Here is a 10300-nt window from a genome sequence, read left to right as displayed (position 1 = left end):
TCTTCAGCTATATCGGCCTTATATTGTTTTTTTGTCAGCTGGGTTGTGCTCAGTAAAAGGTGACATTGGAGAACAAATGTTGTGTGTGTACTTGGCCAGTAACACAGAATAGTTTGCTATGCGAAGCTGGAGGGTCGCCGATGAACAAGCCTCCTGCCAAAGAGGTCTAGGCATTTCCAGTCTTTATCACAGGGGCTGGTCTTGGTCTGATGTTGCTTCCCCCTTTGATTAACTTCCTCTACCACCAATGAGTTTGGGGTAGGGTGGGTAAACAAAAACCCAGCTCCTTTAGCTGGCACATAGTACTTCTTGTCAGATTGCTTACAAGAAAGTCGGGCTTTCCATATGGAAGCTGCCATATGGTTTTTGCTGGATCCATGATGGCAGCATTTATGGGTAGTGCTACCTTGGCCGATAGAGAAGCTTGCAATATATCTGTCAGCTTATATTGAGGCTCTGGTAACTCAGCCAGTGAGATGTGTAATGAATCAGCTACTCTTTGAAACAAATCCTGAAAGGATTTGAAGTCATCTCCTGACGTGGGAGGAGGCGGCATTATTGTTTCATTCAGAGACTAAATCGGGATGTGGGTAGTGGGACAAAGTTCCTCCTCTGCCTTGGTGGGTCCTGTGCTTATTGACGGATTTATATATAATATAACAGCTATATTATAACAGCTGCGTGACAGCTACAACTCCCTGGGCTACTTCCCCAGGGCCTCTTCTCAACACCTTCTTTATCCTCACCATAGGACCTTCCTCCTGGTGTCTGATAATGCTTGTACTCCTCAGTCCTCCAACAGTCCGCGTTCTCACTCTCAGCTCCTAGTGCCTCTTGCTCCTAGCTCCTCACGTGCACACTACAAACTGAAGTGAGCTTCTTTTTAAAACCCAGATGCCCTGATTAGCCAGGCTTAATTGATTCTAACAGCTTCTTGATTGGCTGCAGGTGTTCTAATCCGCCTGTCTGTCTTGTTTCCAGAAAGTTCCTGATTGTTCTGGAACCTTCCCTGTTGCCTTACCCAGGGAAAAGGGACCTACTCAACCTGGGGCTAATATATCTGCCTTCTATCACTCTCCTGTAGCCATCTGGCCCAACCCTATCACAGTAGGTGGGAAGGTGTCACCCTCGGGCCTGTCTGCAGATTCTTCAGCGTTCTCCTTCAGCAGTTCTAGGGAAGCTGGAGCAGACGGCAGAGGCGAGAGCTGTGTCCTGTACCTAGGTGGATTGAATGGCTGGGTGTTTTGGGTTCTGTATAATGTCCCAGTATGCCTATTGCAGGGGGAGGGCTATGGGAGGGAGCACCCATTGTGGGGGTTGCCAACCTATGCCCTGTGGCCGTGAGGGTCCAGGTTTGGGAGAGGAGTGGCAAGGCGTACCCACTCCTGTCTCCACTTCCTCCTCTTCATCACTAGAGAGAGGAGGGGCCGAGCCAGCTGGTGCAGTGATAAAGCTTGGCCCTGACCTGGCCAGGGTGCCATCGGTACCAAAGAGCAAAGTTCCTGGGGTGGAAGTAATGAGTAATGTGTGTCTCCCCCAGACAACAGACACCCTGCAAGTGGCCATCTGTCACTTGTATTGAGAGTCTGCAGGTTCAGACAGCACTTGAAACCTGGAGAGTCAGGCATGTCCTAGAGCAGGGGTTCTCAAACTGGGGCTCGGGACCAGTGATGAGCTGCCAAAATCTTAACAACCAGTTCCCTCCTCAGCCCATGAGGGGTCATGGCCCACCCCCGCCTCCCGGGACTCCTGGCCCATCCAATCCCCCGCGTTCTTTGATGCACCCTCCCGGTACCCCTGCCCCATCCACCCCCTTCCCTGTCCCAACTGCCCCCAGAACCAGGCAGGAGGATCTCGTGGGCCACCGTAGTGGGTGCCCACCCTGCCCCACCCCTAAGAGCCAGAGGGACCTGCTGGGGGGCGAGGTGGGGAGTCCCAGCGGTGCTTACCTGGGGCAGCTCCCAGGAAGCATCCAGCAGGCCCCTCTTGCTCCTAGGAGTGGGGTAGCATAGCTGGGGGGGGAACGGGGAGCAGCTGCTCCCCCCACTGATCACATCAAAAGTGGTGCCTTAGGCACCAACTCAGTGGGTGCTCCGGGGCTGGAGCACCCACGGGGAAAATTTGAGGGGTGCACAGCACCCACCAGCAGCTCCCTGCCCTGTGCCTGGCCCCAGCTCACCTCTGCTCCGCCTCCTCCCCTGAACATGCTGCCCAGCTCTGCTTTTCCAGCCCCGCCCTGGTTCCTGCCAATCAGCTGTTTGCGCAGGAAGCCAGGGGAGGGCTGAAAAGCAGGCAGCGGTTTCACACTCAGGCCCAGCTGATTCATGGGAAACCGGGGTGGAGGGCAGGGGGGTGGAGAAGCAGAGCGGGGCAGCACGTTCAGGGGAGGAGGTGGAGCAGAGGTGAGCTGGGGCTGGGCAGGGAGCTGCTCTGCACCCACCAAATTTTCCCTGCGGGTGCTCCAGCCCCAGAGCACCCACAGAATCAGTGTTTAAGGTGCCACTTTTGGCCAGTTGTTAAATTTAGAAGCCCTTTTTGAACCGGTTGTCCCATTAAAAGGGCTTCTAAATTTAACCAACCGTTCTAGTGAACCGGTGCGAACTGGCTCCAGCTCACCACTGGTTGGGACCCCTCAGGGGGACGCAAGGTTATTAAATAGGGGTCGTGAGCTGTCAGCCTCCAGCCCAAACCCTGCTTTGCCTCCAGCATTTATAACAGTGTTAAATATATTAAAAAGTTATTTTAATTTATAAGGGGGGGAGGGGTCATTGCACTCAGAGGCTTGTTATATGAAAGGCGTCACCAGTACAAAAGTTTGAGAACCCCTGCCCTAGAGGCTAGTTAAATAAAGAATGGGAATAGTCCCAGGCTAACGCCTCTTCAGCGACCGCCCGCTGAGGAAGGGAGAAAAAAAAAGGGTTTTTTTTTTTTTTAAATGTGAAAACAAAAGAAAATAAATGGAGAGATAAACAACGAAGAAAATAAGCTGAGACAATGGCAGAGATTAAAGGAATATGAGAGTAGATAAGGGTGCTGCTCTCGTTCCGACTGAAACCAAGGGCGGTAGAGAAGGAACTGGGTAACGGTTGGCTGCGTGCGGGGGGTAGCTGCTTGGAGCCGCGCAAGACAGTTGCCGCGGGGCACTGCTACTACAATTCTCCAACTAGAAGCGCAGGGCACCAAGACACCAAAAGTGGAGCGCCAACAGGGACAACTCCTTGAAGAACCTGTTGCTTCTTAGCTTTAACCTGTTCCTAATAGACTTAAATAAGCCTGCTGTAAGCCAAAATAAGGTCCTACACAATCTTTCGTGTCAGTTTAACAAAATGTGAAAAAAATCACACCTCAGGTTAAACTGGTACAAGCTTTCATGTAGACAAATCCCAGGAATGCAGCTCTCAAATCACACCAAAAGGAACTGGTCGATTTGATAGTGATTTAGAGACTTCCACTTTGTTTCAGAAAGCAGAGTCAGATGGACCCTACAAGACTGATGCTTAGATAATAGGGGTAAAAATGTTTTCTTTAGCCCTCCTCTTATTAAATTAGATCATTTTACTGTTACAGTTTCAAAGCAACAACGTGAACCCACTGAGGCCCAAAATTTGAAAATCAATGCAGTTTAGGATACATTGGAAAATGTTATCTGGGTTCTAAGTAGCTATTAAAAGTGAATTAAAAGACCTACCAATGCATTGCTAAATGTATTAACCTTTTACCATTTTCAGTCTGACCAGAAGCTGTTTTAGTGGGATGTATTAAAAACCTAAGGTGACATCTGGGCCCCACTGAAGTCAAAGGGAGTTCTATCATTGATTTCAATGGGTCTAGAATTTCACCTCTAGCATACAGCTTCATCTAACTGATCTGCAACCACATTTAACAAGTTAACATTCCGGCTGATGGTTTGCAAAGTTACTAGCATACAAGCTGAGGTTAAAGGGACACTCAAAGAGTTTAGGCCATGAACAGATAGATTAAACACAAATTTTACAATCAAATAGAAATGTTTTCATAATTTTTTAAAAAAATATTTCAATTAAAAGAGCTTCATCTGGATTGAAAACAAACAACATCACTGCACTACAGCATGAGAAACTGGAAGAGAAAAATGACCAGTCTAGCTTCACTGTCTATGTGGTCTGAAGTGGAGGGTGGGGGAGAGGGTGAGGAAAGCAAACTGCTTTTAATACTGTAGTAAAAAATAAATTGTATCTTTCTCTTTACATGTGTTTCAAAACAGATAAGGGCTAACTATGATCTCACCACTGTCCCTTTTAAAAAAAGTAGGCTAGCTATTGGATTGTGAGCACCACAGAAAACAATGTTTTCACAGTGGCAATAAACTGGGGGGGTGAGGTGGAGGGTGTGAAACAAAGTGTTTATTCCCTGGTGCTGTTAAAACCCCATAGTTCCATATTCATTTGAGGAAAGATTTCCTTCCGTAAGAAAGACAACTAGAATTGGCAAACTGATGCAAAATATTTATTCCAAGTTAGTTATTTTTTGATGCAGTAGTTTTTTCCCCTCATACAGACTCAATGTGATAGTCACTTTTTTAAATCTGTAAATAATGTTATCAAAATAATCTTAATCTTTGAAATCTCACAAAAAATTTATATTTTACAATCCACCCTGAATATCAAGGCTGCAAGAAGAAGAACACAAACAATTCCTATGTCCAAATATTTTACAGCTGTACCCATAAAAGAAAACCACAAACGCCTGGTTAAGTGATGAAGCTCCCCGAGCCGCAAAAAAAAATAAAAAATAAAAAATTCATGTTATTAGCATTAATTTAACACAATTAGAACTTCAATAGCCATTTTGTCATTGACAATGATTGTTTTAGCACATTGTTACCGCGCAACATTATGTAATGCAGGCGGCATTATTAGAAGCTTGTTGTTGCAAAGATCAGTCACCTGTATCCTGCTTACAAGACTGAACTTGTGCATTGCCTGACGAGGGATTCTCATCACAAATTTTCTAGCTGCACAAACTTCTATTAAGCAGAAGGGCAAAACCAAAAGAAAAAGCTAAACAAGCCAATTTCTCTCTTCTTTGGGATACAATTATTTCCCTTGTGCATGAAGTATTCAACAACAAAAGAAAAACTGAACAGACTGGAGACAGAATAAACTCTGTTTAGTTTATACAACCCCGAACACACGTTGAACTATGAACTGAGTTTATTGGGTTGGTTTTATTTATTTATTTTTTTAAATGTTTTGTGCCCACTTTCAGGCATCATCATCTGACGTTTCGCTGCTACTAGTTTCTGTGTCTGAGTCCTCCAACTCTGTCTTAAAAGTGCTTCTCCAGTGGGAGAACAAGCTGGAGCTGCGGCCCTGAAGAAATCCATTCTTCCCAAATCCATTTCTTCTTAGCTACAAGGAAGATAAATAGATAAAAAAGGCTAAATTGTGAAGAGAAGAGTCAGTGACAATACAGATGTTTGTCAGTATATATATATTTATTTCTAGTGGGGACAATATGTTGGTAAATTTTCTCCACTAGACAATCACTTTAAATCAATACAGGTTCTATTTAGTTCTTTGTAATTTAGAATAACAGTCTAAGATGTGTGTGAAATAGGTGAGGAAGAAGCGCCATCATTATGGCAAGAGCTGTAATATACCTGCTCTGATTTAACTTGGAACTCTTTGAGCTCATCCTCAGTGAGGGGAAGGTAGTTCTCATCATTTTCAGGATACTCCTGCCATCCCATTTCTTTCAGTAACCTGATTCATGAAAAAAGGGGGCGAGGGGTTAAAAAGAAACAAAAAAGCAAATGAAAAAAAGTCAAATTTTACCAGGTGCACGATAAAGTGAGAGATTTTTCTACTGAAATGCTACGATCCCTCCAGGAAGGGTTTTCTAGTTTTAGAAAACACTATATAATACTTTGCATTTAGACAGATAAGGAAGGTGAGAAAGAAGGCTAGTGATTTACCCAGGTACACAGAGAAAGTACGCATGGCAGCCGAGAAAACACTAGAACTCAGGATTTCCTTATTCTTAGTGCCCTAATTAAACAGCTAGATCACACTCCTCTTGCTCACACAGCCAGAATGCATATTTAGATATGCATGCAAGTATTTCTTCCCACTTCTCATAGCTTTATAGGATCTGGGGCAATTTCTTATCAAATCAGCATACTGACAAAGCACAGAAGCATTCCAAGAAGAGTTGGGAGGAGAGATGTGGTGATGTGTTATCAACTTCTGCACCACCACATCTGGAAATCCCTTTTGCAGATCAAGCAGAACAGCACTTGAGATTCTGCCTGGCCGCCTGGTGCGGGAAACACATAAGCCAGGCAGCATAAATGACTTATGGATGCAAAGCTAGAAGAGTGCTAGAAGGTTAATTACAGAACTTGGGTGAAATCTTGGCCACATTGACTTCAACGAGGCCAGAATTTCACTCCGGCATTTTACTTTCTGCCACACTTTCTGCCAGCCCCGGTGCTGTAAGGAAGTCACACACCTGCAGCTTAGCATATGCAAGATTATTATTTTCTGGAGAAGAGAATCTTCTAAGCACCTGTCTTTTCCTCACACAACGTGACAAAATGATTTCTGAGACACCTTCAGCCCATGTTCTGCTGTCACCTCACCTGTGTTCTGCTTCCAGTGAATGCGACAGGTTCTCCCCTTCCTCCATCAAAGGGAGAGAAAGGCCATTCTGATGGCAATTCTCTTCCCAGTTTTCCTTTGGTTCTGGTGTGCTGCTGCCCTCCATCTAAAGGAAAAATGGAAGTCAAATCACATCACTGAGACACTGATCCTTCATGCGTACATCACAGTTCAAGTCTTGAAGCTAGTGTTCTTGAGTGGATGACTCCAGAGAGAATAAAACCCTTCACCATAAGTCAATGCTTCAGAGCATGAGTTGGTAATAACAGAAAGCAGTTGCCATCAGACATTGGTGAGGTGAGAGGTGCAAAATGAGCTCGGTGGGCTGCAGTTTAATTTTTAAGGGACAAATGTCCACACCACAATACCACCATTATGGATTCAGAGATACCAAAGGCTATACGAGCCATGGAGACTGCACTCTGACCCGTGGAGGTGTCCTCCTACATCAGGCCAAACACTGGTAGAGCAAGACACCATCCTACTGGTTGTGCAGAGACAGTTCAATATGCCAGGTCTGTCAAGCCTGCACTTTCACCAGGGCCAAATTCATTTAAACTACTCTGGGTCCAGTGTAGATTTTATCAACTTTCGTTGAGCAGAACGTAAATGGAAGTTGCAGTGTTTTTAACTATGCTACCAGAACTAAGCTACATAAATGGAAATTTCAGTCCTGCAATGATATTTAAAGAGTAAACATTCTTCTAAAATATTGTTCCTTCCCATTCTTTGGAAAGCCCTCTGCGAATCCTTCCAATTCTTACCAAACATTGCCCTTTTCCCTTTACCATATATTTTAATTGTCCTCCTGCATTTCTTTAGGTCAGTCTTCTTCACTGCAAGGCCCACAAGCCAGTGGTGGCTCCCATCTACCCTAAGTGTGACTGGCTAAGTTCCCTCTAAGCTGCGTGGTCCCGCAGCAGGCTATAAATAGCCATGCAGCAGCTCTAAAGGACCGCACAGCAGGGACCTGGAAAGGAGAGAGGTAGGGGGTGGACAGGGAGCAAGTTGGGGCTTGCAGGGCTGCTGTGGGCCTCTCTCCCAGCCCCAGAGCTCCGTGCTGCCTGCTGGCAGGGGGGGAAAGAGGGGCCCCTTCCCCAGAGCTTGGTGCTGCCTGCTGGCAGGGGGAGAGATCTTCCCCAGAGCTAGCTGCTGCCAGCAGGGAAAGGATGGGGGGAGGAGGGAAAGGAGGAGGGGGAGGATTCCTCTTGCCCCAGTCCCAGAGCACCCTGCCTGCACTCCAAACTCCTCATCCCCAGCCCCACCCCAGAGCCCACACCACCAGCCAGAGCCCTGACCCCCCCCACACACATCCCAACCCTCTGCCCCAGCCTTGAGCCCCCTCCTGCACCCTGAACTCTGCGGCCCTCATCCCAACCCTCTGCCCCAGCCCTGAGCCCCTCCCACACCTCAAACCCCTCACCCCCAGCCACAGGGATGAAAAGAAAACAAAGGAACAAACTGACCAACCAACATTTGGACTGCCTTACTAGGACTGTGATGACAGATTACAAATAGGGCATGAACAAAGTCAAGGAGGAACAGGAACACTTTCACTCATCACTCAGTTTTTAAAGTAAGTTTTCCATTATTCTGCTCTTTAAGTTTACTTGGATAGATGCCTTTTTAATTCCATATATTTTCCTCATTATTATTTTATAAAAAGAGTATCATTTTACTGTACAAGTAGACTTCATTTTAGTTGCATGAGTGGCTCCGTAACATTACATCACTAAGGAGTAATAAGCACTGTGTTAATTTACTAGCTGATGTAGCTCTCACATTAAAAGTTTTTTGCCAAAGTGGCAAAGCGAAGAGCACTGCTTTAGGTTATGGCTTTTCTTTGTTTCCCATCGCACACCATCTGTACTGATATAGCAGCACAGATATGAGAACAAGTGCTCATTAATTAACAGCTACAGATGATCATGAGCAGAGGCAACATGAGCGCTCAGAATATTTTGTTTAGGATCTACAACAGTTCCTTCTCTGACCCCATTCTGGAGAGGAGTTTTCCTAGGGAAAAATGTTAAAACATTTTAAAAACACAGATCAAAAATAAAAGGGCATTTTAAAACAGTTGACAGGAATGTACTCTGGCACATAGCAGCAGCCTAGAATGGAAGCTATTTTCAATTCTCACTCTTGTGGCTACTGCTCAGGAAGCAGGATTTAAGCTACTTCTGACAGTCAGGAATCTCCTTAGTTCCAGTACCAGAAGCCTACATTTTTCAGTCAAGAGAAGGATAAGTTCTACTCCCAACTGCCATGTGGCTACTTGGCAGCCATGCTATCGCTGTGTAAATATGAGGCCCCAATTTTTTTTTTTTTTTTTTTTTTTTGCACACACTGGGTATAGTTTCTATTTGAAGTCCCTTAAAATACACAATTCCCAGGAAAGAGAAGTGGGCAGTCCTCTTACATCCTCCAACTTGTCACATTCTCTGTTCTCTGTGATCTCTCCATTCCTGTCATCTTTCAATGCCTTCAGGAATTCACTTTTCTTATCGGCGGTGCGACGCATCAGCTTAGTCAAACGTGAAGAACTGATCTCAATGGGAGGGGTGGTGCTGGAAGGACTCTGGAGAAGTAAGGTGGAACACATTAGAGAACTTACCAAATACCAATTGAAGAAAAGTTGGGTCTGAGCCCTGTTCAGGGTTTTTGTCCACACCTTTTAGTACTTTATCTCCTGAGCTGACTGGCAATTTCCTACGAGCACTCAGTTCCGATTTCTACCAAAGAACTTGGCTGCACTGTTCCAAATCCATGCCCTTCCTCCTCACCAACCTGGAACGAATGTCTCCAACCAATTCTTACTTTCTTCTGCTGCTGCAACTGTTTCTTCATCTCCATTAACTTGGACAGTCATGAATTTAACATGCTTGTTCTGCTCCTCACATAATATGCTTCCTGGTAATATGAGCTACCTCACAGGCTCCCCGTTCAGTTAATTCCATCTCTGCTCTTGGAATGATGCAGGAATATACTGCTGATTCCTGCCTATTAGCAAAATCATTCCGCCAACTCCTGTTTTCCATGCCAAATGAAAAGTCTATCCAATTAAATTAAACAAAACTGATCTCCCGTGGTCTTCAGTAGTATTTATGATGTGGTGGTATCCAATAATACGGCAGCTAGCTTTCAATGTAGTTAACCTGTTTCCTTTTTATAGGTGGGATTTACAATCAAAATAAATTGGGGTTCTAGCCTCCTGACTTCCCCTCTGCCTGGAGTATTTGTCTGTGGTATTCATGTCTGGTGGTCCTTGAAGAAGACAGGAATCCTATTCTCATTAGTCTTGACTCTCCACTGAAAGGAGAGGACACAATAACACATCTTGTACACAAAACAATCCCTTTCCTTCACATAAATTGTGAAAGAGGGAAAGAGAAATCAAACCATGTAAGAGAACCTAACAGGAGCATATTTAAATAGTTCCTCATTGCAGGAACTGGAAGAGCCTTGCAGCACCATTTTAGATGTTTTTCTTGGAGCTGAAGTGTTGCCTACAGACAATCCTTAGGACGCCAAAGACGACTACTTTGCAAAGTATGCTTATGGTACAGCATACAATCCCTCTGAGCAGAAAAAACGCAAAGAAAATGGATCTCAAAATATTCAGCTGCTTGGATTCCTTATTCCTAAATTACATGTAA

The 10300-nt window shown here is 45.0% G+C and overlaps 1 protein-coding gene across 5 annotated transcripts in view; it reads right to left on the bottom strand.

Moving 5' to 3' along the window:
- Positions 1 to 4463: 4463 nt before the first annotated feature.
- Positions 4464 to 10300, bottom strand: part of GPBP1L1 (GC-rich promoter binding protein 1 like 1) — a 50969-nt gene continuing 45132 nt past the window's right edge. For all 5 annotated transcript variants that reach the window (XM_077824345.1, XM_077824343.1, XM_077824348.1 and 2 more), the window contains 4 exons: positions 9064 to 9222; positions 6623 to 6747; positions 5642 to 5744; positions 4464 to 5390 (listed from right to left, as the gene is read on the bottom strand). In XM_077824345.1, the coding sequence (XP_077680471.1) occupies positions 5244 to 5390; positions 5642 to 5744; positions 6623 to 6747; positions 9064 to 9222 (534 nt within the window). In that variant the 3' untranslated portion in view covers positions 4464 to 5243. The remainder of the gene's footprint in view (positions 5391 to 5641; positions 5745 to 6622; positions 6748 to 9063; positions 9223 to 10300) is intronic.

Source organism: Eretmochelys imbricata, chromosome 8 (assembly GCF_965152235.1).
Source record: "Eretmochelys imbricata isolate rEreImb1 chromosome 8, rEreImb1.hap1, whole genome shotgun sequence".
Taxonomy (NCBI): domain Eukaryota; kingdom Metazoa; phylum Chordata; order Testudines; family Cheloniidae; genus Eretmochelys; species Eretmochelys imbricata.
Note: the sequence above shows the minus strand (reverse complement) of the source record. Positions and strands in the feature narration are given on the sequence as shown.